Consider the following 19332-nt stretch of genomic DNA (forward strand, 5'->3'; position numbering starts at 1 on the left):
GGCGAGGGAGCAGAAATAATGCCACACGGGAATTTAAGAAGGAAAAATACACGGTGCATCCGTTTCACCGTTCGGGGATGTGCTGCTTACATGTGCAAGCGCGGAAGTTACACTCGTATGGGTTCTTTTATGTGTACAATGGGCCCAAAAAAAAAAGAAAAAGAACCGCATGGACAGCAGCCACACAGTTGAAGTGTTCCCGTAGCTCTTTATTCCTACGGCGAGCTCGTGTATACCGCCGCGGACAGAGGTAGCCTCTCTCATGGGTGGGCGCTTCTTCCAATTTTGGCGTCTACCCCCCTTTGCCGAGTCTGCTGAGTGGAAATATTGCATGACGCGCCCAGCACGCCTGTCGCTACGTTATGGAGTGCCCCCAAGGGGTAGCCGACCCGGTCAGCATGTGTAAACGCCCACCAACGCTTCCAACACCTCGACGGCACTTCCAACACCCCGACGGCACTTCCAACACCCCGACGGCACTCCCTGCACCCCCTTCTCTACATATACTCGTCAACGAAGCGGCTGCCGCTCTTCGAGCTGCCCCAAAACTGAAACGAATCGGCGGTGCCCCCCGTGTGGAACAGATCACTGAGCATTCCCATTTCCAAAGCATGCTCATTCCGCGTACCGTCGTATGTAGAGAGGTCTCCCATTACCGGAATGTTGCCAGCAGGATGGCTAGTGTCCCCCCTAATTGTTATTCCTCCAATGTGGTCAGCATCTCCCATTGAAGCCGTGCCAGTGGAGTTCCAATTTTGATGAGTAGGTGCCCCCCTTGCATGCAGAAAATTTGCATCAAAAAAGTGGCAGGTGTTTTGGAGCTGGTTGGAATTCTCTACGCCGATCTCATCTGACATTTCGGGGTCATCCGTCAGGGTTCCACTGAGGGGTCCTCCTACTACGTTGGAAAATCTATCCTGTGTTGAATAGCCAAACGGAATTTTACTTAGCGAGTTACTCCTAGTGTCTGCACTCACGTAGTTTGAAGCAGCTGTGTAAGCTACAACTGGGGCGTTACTCATTTGGGGGGGTGGAGACAACTTGTCCTTATGCTTCTTTACGAAGTCCGTTTTTGCATCCCTGCCGCTTCCAATTTGGCAACTCCCATCATTGGTAATTCCCATTTGATTTTTCTTTAACCTTCTGAGGAGTGCATCCCTCCATTCGTTTATGTGTTCACTAGGGAGATTGTTCCTTGGAGATGAGCAGCTTACCTGGTTGGGAGTTCTCTTAGCGTCTGCCATTTTGGATTCTCCTGTGGAGAGGTAGCTCTGCTGTTCCGCTACGGTGTAGCATGTTTTATTTTCCCTCTTACATTTCTTACTGTGGAGACAATCACTCGGTGTAGTGCCTGCTTTACCATCATGTGAGCAGTTGGGGCTATGGGAAGATTTTTTGCGGATGGGGGAAGGTGCCTCTAACATGGGTCCCCCGGGGTGAGCACCCCTTTCGAATGTTGCCTTAACCGCCCCGTTTGTGTCCACCCCCCCGGGGTCCCTCTTCTTTGCGCGGTTATTATTACTACTACTGTTACTACTAATCTGCTTCTTCTTCCCGGAGGTGGAAAAGTGCTTACTAGTGAGGAGGTGCCTGCTCCTCAACTCTTTGAGTGCCTTGATGGTAACCTTAACGCCACTACTCTTCAGCATAGCGATCCATTCCCGTTTATACCCATTCCGTTCGCAGGCCAGAAGGCAATACTTCTCGGCCACATTCCATACGCCCAAAATGTGGGCAGCCCTGTAAAGGTCCCTTATTTTCATATCCCCGAAGGTGGACCTCGATGTAGGGAACAACCCATTGGATGATAAAAGCTCATCACATTTCTTCACGTCTGTCATTCTTTTTTGGTGTAGCGCCTTTCGTAGTATGGCCCTCCCATAGGTTCCTATGGGGATGTCAAACCCTGGGTACCACTCGATTAGATAGCTGTTTTGGGATTTCTTCTGGAAGGTTTCGTTGGTACTCTTCTTCAAATCTTCAGGAGGTGCATTTTTGAAGCGGTGGGCCAGTCCTCCATCACAGTGCTCATCATGCGGATTAGGGACTCCTCCACAGTTGCCAACATTTGAGGGAACGTATTCCAACTGTTGGATTTGCAGGGGGGGAGGCAGATTCCTCCTTCCAGTGGCAGCACTCCCATCCTTGGTGAAGAAGTCGATGGGTAAGTTTGTCCTACTGGTTAAGTTGTCCTTGTAAAGGTCTCCCCCTAAATGGTGAGCGCTTTTGTTAATCGCTTCGATTTTTTTAGGACAAGTGCCACTCGGGCTATTTGGTCCCAATTTGAGTCTCCCCTGTTGGTTGTAACTCCCCCCCTTTTGCTGCCCTACACATGTGAGTCCCCCCTGTTGGTCGTAACTCCCCCCCTTTTGCTGCCCGACACTTTTGAGCCCCCTCTGTTGGTCGTAACTTCCCCCCTTTTGCTGCCCTACACATGTGAGTCCCCCCTGTTGGTCGTAACTTCCCCCCTTTTGCTGCCCTACACATGTGAGTCCCCCCTGTTGGTTGTACCTTTCCCCCTTTTGCTCCCCTCCAGTTCCTCCTTCCACACACTGCGTCCTCTTATTCACTTGCTCCCAATCGGCGAGACGGATGCACCTCTTTCTCGAGCTGGGGTGGTCCCCCTTACGTAAGTAGTCTAATCCACCATCATCGTAGCGGTAACATTCTTTGTGGTCTCTCAGAGGGGAGTCACCCTCGCGGGGCTTCCCCAATTGAGATTTCCCATTTAGACCTCCAACCGAGATGGCCACTCCGTTTCGGCTTCCCCCCCTTTGACTGTCCGGTAAGCGTCTCATTTTGCAATTCCCCTCCAACTGGAGAATACCATTTCGAGGTGGATCCCCTAAATGTGTTTGCTCAGATGGGGAGAAGTCCTTTTCAGTCGCTTTCGAGGTTTCTTCATTGGGACATACTGAATGGGTGAAGCAGTCCCACTTGAGATGGTTACCCCAAAGGGCTTCACCTTTGGTGTTCCTTATATCCGCACTATTAAAATGGGTTATCTGTTGGTTGCCCTTTCCAGCAGTGGTGTTGTTCGTCTCCAATTTGCTTCGTCCCTTTTTGGGTCTCCTCTTATCAGTCGAATGGCTTCCACTGGAAAGGTTGCGGTTGACCACCTCTTTATCACTCAGACAGCTTTGCATTTTAGATTTTCTTTCCCTTGGCAGGGGGTCCTTCGTGTGGGGGCAGTCCACTTGGGGATCCTCCTGTTTGTGGGCGTCTCTTTGTTCAGGTGTGCAGGTGAACGGGGTGTCGCTTTTGTCGCTTCTGTTCATTTTGCTGCCTTTGCTGCCTCCATTTTTGACCCTTTTGCGGGAGAGGGGAAGCTCCTCAGCTGTGGAGTCCCTACCAGGTGGAAGGAACCCACTGGGGGGAGCACACCTGGTAAGTCGATTCTCAGATAAAGAGTTATCCTTCACTGGTGGTAGCATTCCACGTTGCTTCCCCCACGCAGTTGTTTCCTTCGTGTGCGTAAATGGCTCCTCCTTTTTGTCCACCAACCGTTTGGTGTAAATGCTCTTCAGCTGCGTCTTGCTCTCAAATCTGTTACTGCTCATTTCGTTTGATATGCTTGATATGTTTACCATTGGGGGGTCGTTTTCCACGAGGGTGGGGGGTGGAAGGTCGCCCTTGAGAGAGTTCCCATCACTGGAGTGGCTCGTTTTCATCCCCCTTCTGCCTCGTTCCCCTCGTCTTGGCCGGCCAACACGCGCACGGCTAGAAGACAACCTGGAGGAGGACTCCCTACTGGAAGCCGCACAGGAATGTCCACTTCTGCTCCTCATGCTGTCATATTTATTTGCATCAACTAAGGACACGATGTTGGCGGATAAATTTTTTCTACATCTGAATATGGGTGTTTCGTTTATGCAAGAGGTTGTGTAACTTCTCTTCTGAGCATTTCCACTGCTACGTATGATTCTTCTTTCCCGGGGGGATGGCAGCTCATTTGTGAGCGTCCGTTTGTGAAGAGGGGTACTCCTCAATGTGCATGTCGAGTCACTAGTAAGGGAGAAGTTCCTAAGGGGTTGTTTCTCACCCTCTGTAAATACAAAACCGATGTGGATCCCCTCGTTTAAGGTTATAATGTTTTTCTCTGAATGGACGTGATCTTCTTCCACATTCTTTAGGGAGCCCTCTCCACAGTGACGTTCATCTGTGTTTGTTCCGCTACGCATTCCTTCTTGCCTATTTTTGGCTATGCCTCTCTTGGGGGGTTTCTCCTCCCAAAAGGGTCTCCTTTTGCTCCAGTAGACTTTCGGTTTAAGCGCAAACTTTTGTTTGTTCTCCAATTGGGGGGTCTCCAAAAGGATGGGATTCGTTCCTCCACCTATGACTCCCCTTTCGCATGAACGTGTTGCCTGATCGAAGGGGTCACTCGATGCTTTGCCCCCCAGTGTGCCGCTTCCCTCACGGGGGGTATTCTCCATTTTGTTATCTTCTCCTTTTAGCGACTTTTCGAGCGGCGGTCCACGCGGGTAGCTATTACACTGCGAATGAGCTATACTTAGGTAACCTCTTTCCGGATGGTGTACGCGCGCACCACGGGGCGATAACACTCTGCCATGGGGGGAGCCCCCCCTCCTATCACCTAAGTTGCTACCCCATCCGCGTTGGTAATCCCGCCCCACAGCACACAACCGTTCGTTATGGTAAATACTCAATTTGTCTTCCTCTACCTGTGCATGCCTCAAATGCAGCTGTGGGGCCTTTTCGCTCCACTTGGATTGGCTACACATACCCCCTTGTTCGGGTTCGCCCAGGGGTAGCGGTCGTGCTACGTTCTTCACGGAGAAGTGGGTCCCCCCCTCCTGGATGTCCTTCGCGTGGTCACTATATCTCTTCTCCATGCTGCTATTCTGCGTACTGCTATTTTGCGTACTTCTGTCCTCCATACTGCTATTCCCCCTGTCTCCTTCCTGGTGTGTTTTTTTGAACTGCTCCGACGAGACGGAACCGGCTTTACGCTCGTCACTGCAAAGGTCATCAATGGGGTTAGCCTCGGACTTGGATGCGCTCGTGCACGTGGTGCCGCTGGTTATGTAAAACTTGTTCGTATGTTCGGTCCAGTGCTCATTGCGATGCTCCTTCCAGTGCTCATTTCGATGCTCCTTTCCACCCTCCTTCCCGTCTGTTACTCCTACATAAAGGGGATCAATGCCATTAGGATGACCCATATGGGATGCGTTCATGCCATTTGGAGTTCCCTCTTCGGAAAAATACATTCCACAGCTTTTTTGCAAATTGCTAAAACTCGCATCACTCTCGCTGCAGGAACACCATTTCGTAGTCCCCCCTGCTGAGCCAGCCCGATGAGGTTTCTCCATCTCTGTCTCGTTGTTCTCTCCGCGGTTGTGCGTGAACCCATTTTGGTAATTCAAAAGAGAGTGGTATTCGTTGAGGCACTTGTATTTGACCCTACCCAAATTGACAACGAGTTGGCCATTGCCATTCTTTGCGGCGTTATTTCTTTCGCGGTGTGTCTGTACATGTTTAGGGGAAAGACGTGTGTACTCTTGGCCTTCAGTTTGGTCTTCTTCACGTTTATCATCCGTTTTTCCCCCTGTGAAGCTTCCACTTCGGTAGAGCACCTTCATCGCTTTTTTTTTTGCACAAAAGGTACTTCTCCAACGGCTGGTTGTTGAGAAGCGCGCTTCATTTTTGCACTTGTCTCTGAGCCTTTTTCTCATCAGTTTGTAAAGCTCCATATCGCCATAGGACACAATTTGAACCCATTGGTTGGGTGGAACAAACTGCGAGTGCCTGTGAACCCCTTCCGACTTGGTTGATTTGTCATCTCGGTTTTCTTCCAACTGGTCAGTCTGTCTTTTTCGCAAAAGGAAAAGTTCGCTAACGCCTTTTGTACCATCGGGGGAGAGTAGAATGTCTATGCCGCTGCTCCCACAACTGCTGAAATGTAGATGTATCCTTTTTAAGAATTTCCCCTTTTCGTCACGTGACATTTGGGGATTCCTTAGCAGAATCTTCTTCTCTTTGGGGATCCTTCTAATCGATTGCTTCTGCCCATCACTATGGTTGGGTTTAAGAACATTTCCCCTTTTTTGGGAATTTTTTCCTGCCCTGGAATTCCCCCCCCCTATGTTGAAATATTTGCGGAGGATACTTTTAGACTTAAAGGGAAAGCCATTTTCGCCTCTTCTGCCTCTTCTGCCTCTTCTACCTCTTTTCCGAAACTGAGCGAACTCCGCTTTGGGGGGAGTTGCCAACGTACGTGTGTACTTCTCAACGGAGTTCAGATGATTTTTGATAATTTTTTTAAAAAGAGCATTTTTGCCATATCGGTTTTTCTCTCCGTTGGCAAAATATTCCCTTTTAATTTTTTTAAAATTGGATAATTTGCAAATTTGGGTAAGTACAGGCAAATTTGAAAACTTATCGAATGAGTCAAAGTGGTATTTTGCACCAAAATACATTTGAGCTTCACTCGCAAAAAAGCTGTTCATATATTCACAATAGTCATTACACAAAAAAGAGTTGTTATTATCATACTGAAAAAAATTACAAAACTGTTCCATTTCGTTTTTTACATTTCCATTGTTTATCATGTGGGTGTATCTTTCATCATCAATTTTTTGACGTGTCTTTTGCTGCGGAAAGCTTCTTCCATTTAGTACATTTGGGGTTTGTACTTTATGGCCATTTTTAAATTGGACGTGGTTTGCTGTTGCTGCCTCCACGCAGTTTGATCGTTTTTTCTCACAAAGTTTGGAGCAATATGTATCAGGCGAGAAGACCTCAGTTGGGGAGGCGGACATCATTTGAGTAGAACGATGTCTGCCTGTGTTTAATCCTTTTGGCGCTGCTTTAAGGCCATTCCCATGGCTATAAAATCCGGCATGAACGTTCATGCGGCAAATTTGCAAGTATGTTGCTTCTCGCAGTTCTCAATTATCTTTCTCATGAAAGATAAAAATTAAAGCAGTTATCAAATAGGGTGTACACGTTATAATTCCACAATGTGGGTGGAAATTATAAACATTTAAAAAGCAAAACGAAATTATTTATGTATATGTATATATATATGTATATTTTTTTTTTTTTTCTCAAAACTGGAAATTCATAGAATATTTTTACCTGAACAGTGCAGGCAAAAAAAAAAAAAAAAAAAACAAGACGTATATGACACAATTTGCAATTGTTTTGTTTAAAACGCGTTCTACAGAAATGCCATTTGGGGAATTTTCCAAAAGTGAATAATTTTTTCAATTTTGGGAATTTCCTCCCAAGTGGAGGGTATGCCATGCCAGTGGCTTGCGCGCCGCAGGTTTTTCTTTCTCACCATGGGTATGCCTACATGTATATTTGCATTTATATTTATATCTACATTTACGCATATATGTAAATATACGCGCATACACGCGTTCGACACTTAACGCATTTCAGTGTACGTACACGCACCAACGGATGAGCGAGGCTAAAAAAAATGGCGAAACCAAATGAGAGCACATTTTGCAGGATGGACAGCGCCGTTGCACGGGCGGCTTGTGTACACCTCATCGGAATTTCCACGCCTTAAACGTTTGTGAAAATAGGCTCATGCGAGTATGTTCAATTGTATGTATGAGAAAAATTGCTTTCCTCCCAAAAATGAGCGAACGTATCCCTTTATATTTTACCCCTAAGATTAATCTTTTTTTTTTTTTTTTTTTTTTTTTTTCCCTCTAATGAACAAAAATTGTCTTTCCTGTGTTCGCAATGTGTACCCTTTGTTTACTGGTGTGATTTTCGCCCACCCGTCATTTTATTCACCATAGTTACGTTCCGTTTCGCATCCTCTTATTCATTTTATCTTTGGCCATTTTGTTAGCCATCCGTCTGCCCCCACTTGCGTACCAGCCTTTACAGCTTCCACAAAAATGAATAAAGCGCAGTTCCTTTTTCTGCTTTCGCTCATTTCGCTACTCTGGAAAGGTGCAGACATAAAATGCTCAGCCCTCACTGGGGCTGCTCCCGAAGGCCCCAGTTTCGCCCAAACGAAGGTACAAAACGCGCCTACCTTGCTAGTTGGGCACATTTTGTATTTCTCTATAGTATGCCTCACCTAACGGTTGCCGCTTTTAGTGAACAGTTTTTTAACTTTCCCGTGTGTCATTTTTCGGGGGAAAAAATTTTTTTGGACGAAATTTCCGCTTCTGCTCAAAATGTAGAGGCAGCGGCGGAACAGCATAGAGAATTTTTTCGTGATGTTGAAGTGCCGCCTGTGGATTGTTCGCAAAATCATGGGGCAATTTTATTGGGCGTACTAATTGAGCTTATTCGTTGTGCAAATTTATTGGGATTATTCATTATGCAACTTTCCCCCCCGTTAGGCCCAAAGCGCGGAAAAAAATATGCCCGAATTGTTCAGCTTATTTTCCGCAAAACCGAAATCAGCGCAGCCAATGTTTAACTTTTTTCTGGAGGAAAATCGAAATGTAAAAAGAGGGAACGACTGCTCCACATGTGAACTGTTGTGCATGAAGTTTTAGCGTATTATATATGCAGCTATGTTGCGTACTTTTAGAGATAATTTTTGAAGAAAATTAAGAGCTAGCAGTTGTACTTGTGTGTGGGGGAATAATCTACTGTTCTTTGAGCGTGTTCCCCGTTCGCTGCCCCTTTGCTAACTTTTTTTTTTTTTTTTTTTTTTTTTTTGCCATTTCAGTTATGGCTACATCGCACGAAGAACAATGAAGGTATGATCAACATGGCACACTTTTGAGAACTCTCAAAGTTAACAAATGTTGAAGTGGCGTTGCGATGGGGAGAGGCGTTACGTTTCACTCGGCTGCGTATGCCCACATGAGGGAGTAAAGAGTAATACGTGTAAAGTACAAATAACACTCGTACGTACAAACCACCCCCCCACACGCACCCTTTCAGCGAACAGAAACACGCGAAGACGCTTTTCTGACTTTCAAGAACTCAGACAGAACGACTTGTCGCGCTTTCACGAATTGATGGGCATCCAGAATGAGCAAATGGATATGCTGAAAAATGCCATACTGTCCATGGAGGAGGTTTAAAAGGATTGGAAAAATGCGAAGCAGTTGTCGCCAGGCAAATGGCAATTCTCCCTTTAAGCGTTTTCTTCTTTGTGTAAACATTTTATTTCGGCTGCCCATTCGTCCGTTGCGCTTTCTTTTTACAATTTTTTTTCCCCATTTGTCGTTAAGCAGTGGTTAAGCAGCGGTTTGGCAGCGGTTACGCTTGACTTAGTTTGCATGCCCCTTTGGGGTAACGCTGCCTTTAAAACGAAGTGCCTGAATTTGCTGCGTAAGTATAAGCGCCATCGTGCAGGGGTGCACACGCATATGCATTCGTATAAAGTAGTACATTTTTTTTTCCCCCACATTTTACCCCTTCCTTTTTTCTGTTTTTTCGTGAAGTGGTTTTTATGGACAGACAGCGGATATATAAAATTATTTAACTGTTTCCTCTGTCGCTTCCGCGCGGTATGCTCGTCTAAAGGCGGACTTACAACATGGTAAAAGGCAACATCACCTTTATTAAGTAGTTACCAAAGTTTATGGTATCTGCACGGGGAGGGGTGCCCCTTTTTCAGGAGAAAAAAAAAGAAAAATAAATGCAAATAAAACGAAACAAAATTTTATCAAATGAAAAGAAGTAGGTGATTTATTCCTGGCACAAAAAAGGAAAAAAAAAAAAACGCAGTGTATGGCAACGCACAGGAATGAGACCATAAAAATGTACACGCGCATTCGCGCCTCTTTTACGTTTACTTAATTTTTTGCCGCATGTGGCCGCTCGAGGGGCAAGGAATTGAATCGGATAAGAGGCGCTTTTTCAAAAGTGTAAAATAAGTATGCTTCGCAAGCTAAGCAGCGAGTGAATGCGAGTTCCCCTCTTTTTTTTTTTTTTTTTTTTTTTTCCCCGTCATATAATAAATCCCCTTTTTGCATGACTAACAATTTATGAGGCCTTGCTCGAAGAAGGGCTAAGCGATCCGTATGGTTAACTTGATTTTCAATTTTTGTACTTTTCTCTTCCTTTCATGCCCATGTAAAAGGCGAATGCGAAAAGGATGCACTTTCGCCGAGGCATAAAAGCAGAGCCGTGCAACGTAGAACTTGCAAAACAAAACGAGGAGAAATAGCGCCCAGTCAGGAGGCAAAGACGAAGTGCTAGCTGAACAGAAACTGCATTTGAAGAAACCATGGCTGTGGCAGACCTGATTGACATTAAGAAGCTGAAGGAGCTGCGGAGGACCAACCCCACCAAGGCCAAAAATCTCATAAAAAAGATAGTACGTCGAAGGAGAGGAAAAACTATTTGAACGTGTGAAAGGAGCTCGCATCACATGTTAAACGGGGCAGTAGCACCCTCGTGGAGCTTATCTGCATGTATGCAGATGGGAGCAAATTGTATGCGAATAACTCCGTGAGAATCTCGCCTGTGCTCCCCATTTGCACATCCTTTCCACTCATTTTTTTGCAGAAAAAGAAAAATGCCAAGAAGGAAAAGAAGGACAAACCGGAGAGGAAGATCGACGCCACTGGTGCTGCGAGCAGCTACCGGAATGAACCCTACGTGGAGTACGTGGAGGAAGGTAGGAAGGCGAGAAGAGGCAGCCCTGTGCAGATGAGAGCACACGCCGGGGGAATATGCCACCCAGCTGCGCTTAACGAATTCTTAGTAGGTGGTGCGTAGGTCCACCATTGCTAAGACCCACCTCTGCGCATCCCCACCTTTGCTTAGACCCCCATGTGCCCGTTTCCCCCCCGCGCAGACATCGAGGAAGAACTTTTCAGAAACTTCCAAGACGTGTACAAACGGTTTAAAGGCAACGCGGAAGACTTCGCGGAGTACGAAGAGCAGAATGAAGACGAAAAAAAAATAAATCTGGAGGACAGCCACTCGGAAGACGACTCGGAGGAGCAGGACGATGAGGAAGAGGAAGAAGGCGGGGGAAAGGCCAAAACGAAAGAACCCATTTCGAAAAAAGCTTTAAAACTGTTAAGTAGACCCTCCGTTGTGAAATTAAAAGAATTTGCAAAAAAACCGGAGCTAGTCGAAATATGGGACACGACGGCAAGTGACCCATTTTTCTTTGTCTGGCTAAAATGCCTAAAAGATTCGGTGCCCGTACCACAGCAGTGGTGCCAAAAGAGGAAATACATGCACGGGAAGAGGGGAATTGAAAAAATCCCATACACATTACCCCCCTACATTGAGGACACCAAAATTAGCGAAATAAGGCAAGCCATAAAAGAAAAGGAAGAACAAAAGTCATTAAAGCAAAAAATGAGGGATAGGGTTAGACCCAAGCTGCACACAATGGATATAGATTACCAAACACTTCATGATGCGTTCTTCAAATATGCAACAAAACCAAAGCTAGTCAAATTTGCAGATGTATACTATGAAGGGAAAGAATTTGAATTAAAAACGAAAAAATTCCGCCCAGGAGTCATTTCGGAAAAGCTCAGAAAGGCTCTAAATATAGATCCATCCGAACCCCTACCTTGGCTATTTAACATGCAGAAGTATGGGTTGCCTCCCTCCTTTCCTTATTTAAATATCCCCGGGTTGAATGAACTCACGGCGGAGAACTCTGGGGGGAGGACTAGCCAAACCAACACACCAAACTTGCACCCCCCACAGGGTGGCCAGAACAAACCGCAGGAAGATGGAGCCAAAGGAAAATACGAAAATGTGGATGACTCGGGGAATATCGTCTACGGGAATTTTATATCTCACCACACAAGTGACAATAGTAGCAAATACCCGGATGACTTCCTCTGGGGAGAAATTGATGAGAATTATGTAAACTCTGAAGAGGAGGAAGAGGAGGAGGAAGAAGAGCAGGAAGAACAGTTAGAAGCAGGTGAAGAGGGCAAAAACGAGAAGACGAAGAAGAAGATAAAGGGACTGCCCAAAGAACAGCAAGACAAAATGGATGGACTCGATGCGGAAAATGCAAACCTCAATTTGAATGAGGATATGATGAAGGGCAATTACAACAGTGGACTCTACAGTGTTGCCACGAATACGAAAATAAACGGGTCGTATACCCCCTTCATGGAAAGCGGGGCAACCTCCGTCGATCTGACTTCTTTCATTTCGGGATACGAAACTCCCAAATATGTTTATAACAATGGTTATATGAATCCCTCGCATATGAACCCCGCACATATGAAGCCGTACACAGTGCTGCAAAAGGAAGACGTGCCCATCTCGCAAAATCACTTGTTTGCTTCAAATGTGAAATATAAAATTAATCCCGCAGTTTCCCTCATGAGTAAGTCATCAAACGTTTCAGAGGCAGGGGGAGGAGGTATCACTCCATTTAGCGCAGTCTCATTGTCAACCCCCTATGCTCCAAGTGAGACGGGGAAGAAACTCCAAATTAACCCCCCACAGACGAATATTGAAGATATAAAGAAGGAGCTGAGCAAACATGAGGAGTTATCCAATAAGGCGAAGCTCGTGTCGGCCCAGGTTGACCCACCCAAGAAGGGGAAGAAGGAGGAGAAGAAAAAGAAAAAGAAGAAGTACTTCAAGTTTTGAGCAGTCTTCCCGTACGTATCTTCCGCGTTTTTCGCAGTATTATACTGATCGGCGTACCTGCTGGGTGGCCACCCACAGGGGAAAGCTCATTTTCTTCTGACGTTAAGCCAACCGCAGTGTGCATTCACGCGCCGATGTTGGAACAATTTTTTTACGTTTTCAAAGTGGGTTGGATTAACCCCCACCGCGTTTGCCATTCAGGCACTGCGCAATTTTGCGAAACTTTTTTTTTTTTTTTTTTTTTTCAAAAATTGGTGAACGTGCGTCATTTTGTGAGGCATCCATTTGGTGAAGCACCCATCTGGTGCGCATGCGAAACGGCGGAGAGGGGAAATAATTTGTTTTGTCCTTTCCGAAGGGATGTGCATTTCGCTTTGGCGAGAGAGAAGTCTCCAATGTGTATCCCACTTCTCTCGCCAAGTTGACTGCAGTTGCTTGCTCAATTTGGCGGGCCGCAAACAAGCGACTTACGTGTACGTACACAGCATGGCAACGGACGGAGATGAAGCAGACGGGATGCACATGCCACGCCCGTTCTGCGTGCAAGTGTGGCCCAACTAAGATAAACCTCCCCACACAGAAGTGAAAAAAAAAGGCAACGTGAGGTAGGCCCCTATCAGCATAACCCTCTTTTACACCCCCCGTTTGCCAAACAAACCGAAGAGATAATGAAAAAAAAGGGAAAAAGCAACGACGAAAAAAAACAAATTTTGTACGACATCATGCTGGAGAGTGAGTCCTTTTTCATCCTAAAGGAGTTGGAGGCGCTCGCGCCAAAGAAGGGCATCCGCTCCCTCTTCGTCAAGGGTTAAAACATGTGCACAGAAGATACACGTGTTCGGCAGATAACCCCATCGCGTGTGCAAACATAGTTATATTTGAAGCCCCCCTGGTGGGTTCCTTCCCCAATTAGACCTGCTGCAGCAGCTGGTGGATGATAACAAAGTAAAGGCGGAGAAGGTCGGCTTGCAGAACGTTTACTGGTATGGGTAGAGCGGCGGGTAGGAGCGGCACAGTGAGTCGTCGTTCCAACAGGGCTACCTGATGAGGGTGCGGATGATGGTGCGCCTTTCTGTTTACTCCTTTTTTTTGCTAATTCTCTACGCACATGCCTCACTCCCCCTTTCACCTCGCCGCATTTTTGTTCCTTCCCCCCAAGGGTGCTCAAAACTGAGGAGTCCTCCACCCTGCAGAATTCGTACCAGGAGATGAAGTGTGCATAATCGGCTTTGCAATGTGGAGCAGTACATCCAGCGCGCAAAAGAAAGAAGCGGAGGGAACACAACCCCCCCACACACACGCTCATTTACCAACACACCCACTTCTCTCCTTGGAAGGGAAAAGACGGAGGAGTATAAAGAGAACGCCAAGAGGGAGAAGGAGGGCTACGAGGAATTCGCGAACTCGTTAAGCATTTCGCAGGTATTATGGCAGCGATTCATATTTGTTTTTTCATTATCCGCAGTTCGCCGTGTGCGAGTGTGCCTGTCCGTATGTACATGTGTACGTTTACTATGTACCTCCACACCGCTGCCCACGCAGGACCACCTGAGGGACAAGCTAGAGGAAGCCAAAACGCTGATGAGCCACCTGGAGGAGAAAAAGAAAGAGCTCGAAAACGTAAAGAAGACAGACATAAAGCAGATAGAAAAGATGAAGATGCAGAATGAGTGCGCCGTGGAGTCCATTCAGAGGTTCGAAAATGTAGCCACTCCGCGGTTATGCTGAAGCGGCACTGCCCTTTTAACATTGCACACATTTCCGTGGAGAAAATTTTTTTTTTTTTTTTTATTTCATTTTTATCGTCAAAGATGGAACAACAACATCTCCTTGGTGAGGCAGTGGATCCAGGACAGAACGAAAAAACCCGCAGACACGGTCGATAGACTGCTGGGAATGTAATTTGAATTTACGAAGAAAAAAAATTACAAAAAGGGAACTTCCAATTTGTTATGTAGAACGAGGTATGTACAGCCATTTTGAATTTTTTTTTTTTTTTTTTTTTTAGCAAAGATATATTTAATAACTGGAACTGAAATGGTATAGCCCTCTCATTGCGCGAGATGACACCTTGGGATGTGCGTTCAGGCCGACTCACATGTACAGTGGGATGCCTAAACATGTGTGCAGGGATTTGTTGCCGTTTGTGGAAAAACGTGTAACATTCTCCTTTTTGGGAAATGTTCCAAATAGGGCATTTTTTTTATGGGAATTTGCTTCGCTATAAGCGGCGTACGCTTGGCGAGGAAATTTTTAAAAACCGGGGGAACAATCGCGTAACATCCACGCAGGAGAAATTTCAAATTTGAAAGTGGCTTCCTACATGTGAGTGTGGGTGAGTGGACTTGCTGTTTTCCCCCCCCCAAATGGTACACACTCGTGCCAAGCGCTGACACCTACGCTTACACGCATGTACGCCTTTGCCAATTTGTAAGCGGCAGCGCAAAAGTGGGAAATATCACAAGGGAATCCCCAAATGGTTGCCTCTCCCCCGTTCCACATTTAAAAGGGCCGATCATATGGTAACAACATTTCCCATAAAATGAAAAAAAAAAAAAAAAAAAAAGAGTTCCCCAATGTGCAACTTTTTTCATTCTTGGATAATTTTTTTTTTACACATTTACGCAATTTTACAATAACGAAAATGCCCCTTTTACGTGAATTTAATTTTTTTTACACTTTTACGGGTTCGCATGACACATGAGAAGTGTAAAGTGGGAGATAAAGCAGGCGGGCTGGGGTGTCCCTGCGATCGCGCTGAATAAAAAAATGTTGTACAGCCATGTGCGCCAGTGTACACGCGTGTACACACTAGCGAAAATTGGCTTCACATTTATTTCACAATTTGGCAGTTGCTCCTCTAGCGTTGCTAAAATGCGTATATTGTCCCGTTCGCACTTGCGTTGACATGTTTTGTTTCCGTTTTGTTTTCGCACACCGCAAGGTACGTTGCGCGAGTTTTTACGCTTTACATTCGCATGTGCGTGTACATAAGCATTTGTGTTTTTTCGCTCGTTCGTTCGTTCGTTTGTTTGTGAATATTTGTACTTGTGTGTGTTTTTTTTATTCTCCACCTTTGGCAGCGCAGCGCAGCAGTCATTTGGCGCGCGCGACGACTTCTTAGCCACCCGTGTCACTTGTTCGCTCGAGAAACCGTTTGGCGTAAATTTTGTGGAAGGGCAGATACGCGTGGAGGCGCTGCGCGGGGGTAACAGCGGCTCGTGCGAATTGTTCTGCCCCGCCCGGTCGCTGCCAGGCGAAGCGCGCGCGCGTGCAGGGTGCATGCGCACAAACGTACATATATACATACATATATATATAAATATATACACATATACATACTCATATACACCTATATATAACCTTGCGAGTAACCTTTTACGGCTAATTATGCCTCCCGGCCTGCGCGCACAAATCGAGGCAGCTTTTTTCGATCTCCAAAATGAGGTGTTGCACTAAGGATGCAGTAAACGTAGAAAGCCCTAAGAAGGTAGTCGTTGGCGAAACGGAGGAAGACACCCGGGAAGAGGAGAACCCGTACGAAGACCTCCCCACGGTTACCGTCACGCTGAGCGACGGCTCAGTGTACACGGGCACTACGAAGGTATGAGCTGAGCGGATCTGCGGCGGCATACACGTAGAGGTATACCCGCGTAGGTACCCCCACACTGGGATACACTTACGTACATGGCTGCTCGTACCCCCCCCTTCCCTCCTCCCAACGCTGCAGGACAACCGCGTGCACGGACGGGGAGTTCTCAAATACGTAAATGGAGACCAATACGAGGGAGAATTTGTCGACGGCAAAAAGGAAGGAAAGGGCAAATGGACCGACAAGGAAAATAATACGTACGAAGGAGACTGGGTAAAGGACAAAAGACATGGCCATGGTGTGTACAAAACAGCTGAGGGATTTATTTTTGAAGGAGAGTTTGCAAATAATAAAAGGGAAGGAAAAGGAACCATTATCACTCCGGAAAAGACTAAATATGTTTGCTCATTTCAGGATGATGAGGAGGTAGGAGAGGTAGAATTTTTTTTCGCAAATGGTGATCATGCCCTTGGGTATATTAAAGATGGCTATTTATGTCAAAATGGGAGGTATGAATTTAAAAATGGGGACATTTACGTGGGCAATTTCGAGAAAGGGTTGTTTCACGGTGAGGGGTACTACAAATGGAACAACGACGCTAATTATACCATTTATGAGGGGAATTATTCTGAGGGGAAGAAACACGGGAAGGGCCAGCTCATCAATAAGGACGGCCGCATCCTGTGTGGCATGTTCAGGGATAATAATATGGACGGCGAGTTTTTAGAAATCAGTCCGCAGGGGAACCAGACGAAGGGTACGTGGCAAAGCGGCATAGGGTGGCACAGCGTGGCATAGCGTGCCATATGGTAGTGGGGTCTTCAACCGTTCGACTTCCTCCCCTAAGCAGCCATAGCTCATATTTTTCTCTTCCCTCTTTTAAAACTCACCCCGATTCACACGCACATCCAATTTCCCCCCCTCCCCAACACACCCACCTTGCAGTCCTGTACGACAAGGGCTTTTTTGTGAAAGTCCTAGACAAGATTGAAGAAAACCTGGACGTGCAGGAATTCCTCAAGGACTCCATCATCCACACGACTATCTTTTCCGACCCGACTACGTACAAGAAGTTGTACGAGGTGGGTGTTCCGTGTATAGGGGGCGGCTTCGTTGAGCGGCTTCGTTGAGTGGCTTCCTCGTGTATCTCCCCCGTGGTGATCCCTTCTTTTTGCGGAGCAACCCTTTCGCAATTGCGATTGGGTGGTATACACATTGGGGGGATATTTTTCCTCCCTATACACCTTTGCTAACAAATTTGAAACAATACCTTCTTTTGTCCGCCTCCCCCCTTGCAGATCACGGAAAAGAAGAAGCCCCAGTTTCGCCTTAACTTAAAGAGGACGCAGCCGACGAGTTGAGCGGCGCGGATGCAGCTGTGCCGTATGCGGGGCAAAGGGAAGGCACGCCCGTCAGTCTGCATCACCCGCGGTTTGTACATTTGTGCGTTTAGAGGGTTGTGCATTTAGAGGGTTGTGCATTTAGAGGTTTGTTTGTCTACACATTTGTGTGTTTACACGTTTGCTTTTTCCCTGAACCGTAACAGCCGAACTTTCTTGTTCCTTCGCACTGCCATTTGTGCCCATTTCAACCCACCGAAAGTGCTTATCACTAGTTGGTACTTTAACTGGGCGGACGCGGCAACGCGGTGGAGTTCCCCGTGAGGGGAAACATACGTATATATGTATGGCTCCTTTTTTTATTTCTTTCGGTTTGAAAAGTTCTTTGTTCATGTGGTTCCCTTGTTGGGCGGTGTAGGAAAAAAAAGAACGCAGCGCAGGCATGTACATATGCATGCAGATTTACGTGCAGATTTACGTGATGACATTCTGCGAGCGCGGGTCTACACCCCATGGCGCCGTTTAAAATGCCCCAGGTGAGGAAAAAGGAGGTGATGCATTCACGTAAACATGTGAGAAAAAAAGGAGGGGAAAAGGATGCGCTAAAAGGTACGCAATTAACGACTGGCCGTAAGTTTCACATTGCGCATATGGGTACATGTGGTGTGGCTCCATCTTTTTATCGCTTCCATACTTGCGGTGATGGTGGGGGGGGATATGCTCTCTTCCTCTCTTAACAAGGCAACGATGATGCGCGCCGGATGACGGGCATGCTGCAGTTCAGGCCATAAATACAACCATTTGTACGCCCCTCACGTAGGTAGTCCTGACATTGGTACTTCTTCCCACCTTCCATGGTCGGGGGTTTTCTTCCCCTCTTTTCTCCTCCTCCAATTAACGTAATCTTCTTGCTTCTCTTTCCGTTTCGAGTAGGGCCAAAATATCTCCTTCTCTCACTGGGCCCTTAACATTTCTGATTAAGAATCTTCCTGACAATTCGGTATCTCCCATAAACTGGGCCCTGACTTGAATGACTCCTCCTCTGCTTCCAGTCCTTCCCAAAACCTTTTCAACTTTGGCTAACTTGGATTTTTCCATTTTGGCAAAAAGTGAAGAAAAAAAAGCGGCGCGTTGTTAAGCGGGGCGGTTAAAAGGAATGACCAGTTAATTGGATAAATGGCAAAACGGTTAAGTAAATGGTTAAACGATTGGATATATGGTTAAATGGTTAATTAATTAATTAAATAAATGATTAAATAATTAAATGAATCGCCTTCTGGGCAATTGCGCGGGATGCAATTTTTACGCGGCGTTTTGTACGTAATAATTCGTTGCAATCGCACTGTACTGTATTTTTTTTGGCGAAAAATTGCCCTTTTGAAGAAGTTTTTTTGCATATATTATGTTATATTACATTATAATATATATACCGCGCCTTGTTAAATATTTTCGCAAAAACGGCCAACCTTTTCTTTTTTCTTTTGTAAAATTGTACGTGCAGAAAAGAAGCCGAAGCCGCGCATATGTTCGTGCCGTACGTACAAAATGGTACCGCGGGGTTGGTATTTTTCAAGTGCGCCTTTGAAGCAGTAAAAATACCGCTTTCACTCCGCCCATTAAAATTAACTGGTGATTTTGTGAATACCTCAAATGTTGCGAATATCTTTTCGATCAATTTATCCATTCGATGAAGCTTTGCGAAGTACCGCGGTGGTGCCAGATGAAAAAAAAAAAAAAAAACAAACAAACGAACGAACAAGCAAACAAAGAAGCTTTGCTGACCCAACCCGAACTGCATAAACCGCACAAGTTGAGGAGTCCTTTTTTTTTTTGTTGTTTTTTTTTTTTTTTCCCCCTTTTACGTCA

The 19332-nt window shown here is 46.1% G+C and overlaps 6 protein-coding genes across 6 annotated transcripts, besides 8 other annotated features; 4 read left to right on the forward strand and 2 right to left on the reverse strand.

Annotated features, from left to right (window-relative positions):
- Nucleotides 1–497: 497 nt before the first annotated feature.
- PVX_117365 (hypothetical protein) lies at nucleotides 498–6872 on the reverse strand (the record flags this gene model as incomplete). The annotated part of the gene is made up of 1 exon (XM_001615718.1): nucleotides 498–6872. The coding sequence occupies one exon, from the start codon at nucleotides 6870–6872 to the stop codon at nucleotides 498–500; it is 6375 nt and encodes a 2124-aa protein (XP_001615768.1).
- Nucleotides 5173–5193: a microsatellite.
- Nucleotides 6234–6267: a microsatellite.
- An 810-nt stretch (nucleotides 6873–7682) lies between the features above and the next one.
- PVX_117370 (hypothetical protein) lies at nucleotides 7683–9499 on the forward strand. Its single transcript, XM_001615719.1, has 4 exons — nucleotides 7683–8003; nucleotides 8334–8438; nucleotides 8669–8699; nucleotides 8887–9499. The coding sequence occupies exons 1-4, from the start codon at nucleotides 7881–7883 to the stop codon at nucleotides 9027–9029; spliced, it is 402 nt and encodes a 133-aa protein (XP_001615769.1). The 5' UTR covers nucleotides 7683–7880; the 3' UTR covers nucleotides 9030–9499.
- Nucleotides 8600–8642: a microsatellite.
- Nucleotides 9284–9326: a microsatellite.
- A 425-nt stretch (nucleotides 9500–9924) lies between the features above and the next one.
- Nucleotides 9925–12534, forward strand: PVX_117375 (splicing factor 3B subunit 2, putative; the record flags this gene model as incomplete). The annotated part of the gene is made up of 3 exons (XM_001615720.1): nucleotides 9925–10270; nucleotides 10462–10573; nucleotides 10754–12534. The coding sequence occupies exons 1-3, from the start codon at nucleotides 10181–10183 to the stop codon at nucleotides 12532–12534; spliced, it is 1983 nt and encodes a 660-aa protein (XP_001615770.1). The 5' UTR covers nucleotides 9925–10180.
- Nucleotides 12535–13181: 647 nt separating this feature from the next.
- On the forward strand, nucleotides 13182–14756 carry PVX_117380 (hypothetical protein, conserved). Its single transcript, XM_001615721.1, has 7 exons — nucleotides 13182–13341; nucleotides 13448–13517; nucleotides 13694–13747; nucleotides 13872–13956; nucleotides 14077–14228; nucleotides 14346–14432; nucleotides 14543–14756. Exons 1-7 carry the CDS (start codon nucleotides 13203–13205, stop codon nucleotides 14568–14570), a joined length of 615 nt encoding a protein of 204 aa, XP_001615771.1. The 5' UTR covers nucleotides 13182–13202; the 3' UTR covers nucleotides 14571–14756.
- Nucleotides 14757–14967: 211 nt separating this feature from the next.
- Nucleotides 14968–15006: a microsatellite.
- Nucleotides 15007–15466: 460 nt separating this feature from the next.
- Nucleotides 15467–17751, forward strand: PVX_117385 (phosphatidylinositol-4-phosphate-5-kinase, putative). Its single transcript, XM_001615722.1, is given in 5 exon segments — nucleotides 15467–16138; nucleotides 16265–16883; nucleotides 17072–17208; nucleotides 17425–17598; nucleotides 17614–17751. The coding sequence occupies 4 exon segments, from the start codon at nucleotides 15977–15979 to the stop codon at nucleotides 17485–17487; spliced, it is 981 nt and encodes a 326-aa protein (XP_001615772.1). The 5' UTR covers nucleotides 15467–15976; the 3' UTR covers nucleotides 17488–17598; nucleotides 17614–17751.
- Nucleotides 16956–16982: a microsatellite.
- Nucleotides 17509–17529: a microsatellite.
- Nucleotides 17584–17604: a microsatellite.
- Nucleotides 17752–17815: 64 nt separating the features above from the next.
- PVX_117390 (50S ribosomal protein S28e, putative) lies at nucleotides 17816–19043 on the reverse strand. Its single transcript, XM_001615723.1, has one exon. The coding sequence runs from the start codon at nucleotides 18562–18564 to the stop codon at nucleotides 18361–18363; it is 204 nt and encodes a 67-aa protein (XP_001615773.1). The 5' UTR covers nucleotides 18565–19043; the 3' UTR covers nucleotides 17816–18360.
- Nucleotides 19044–19332: the final 289 nt, after the last annotated feature.

This window comes from Plasmodium vivax, chromosome 12 (genome assembly GCF_000002415.2).
Source record: "Plasmodium vivax chromosome 12, whole genome shotgun sequence".
In the NCBI taxonomy this organism is placed as follows: domain Eukaryota; phylum Apicomplexa; class Aconoidasida; order Haemosporida; family Plasmodiidae; genus Plasmodium; species Plasmodium vivax.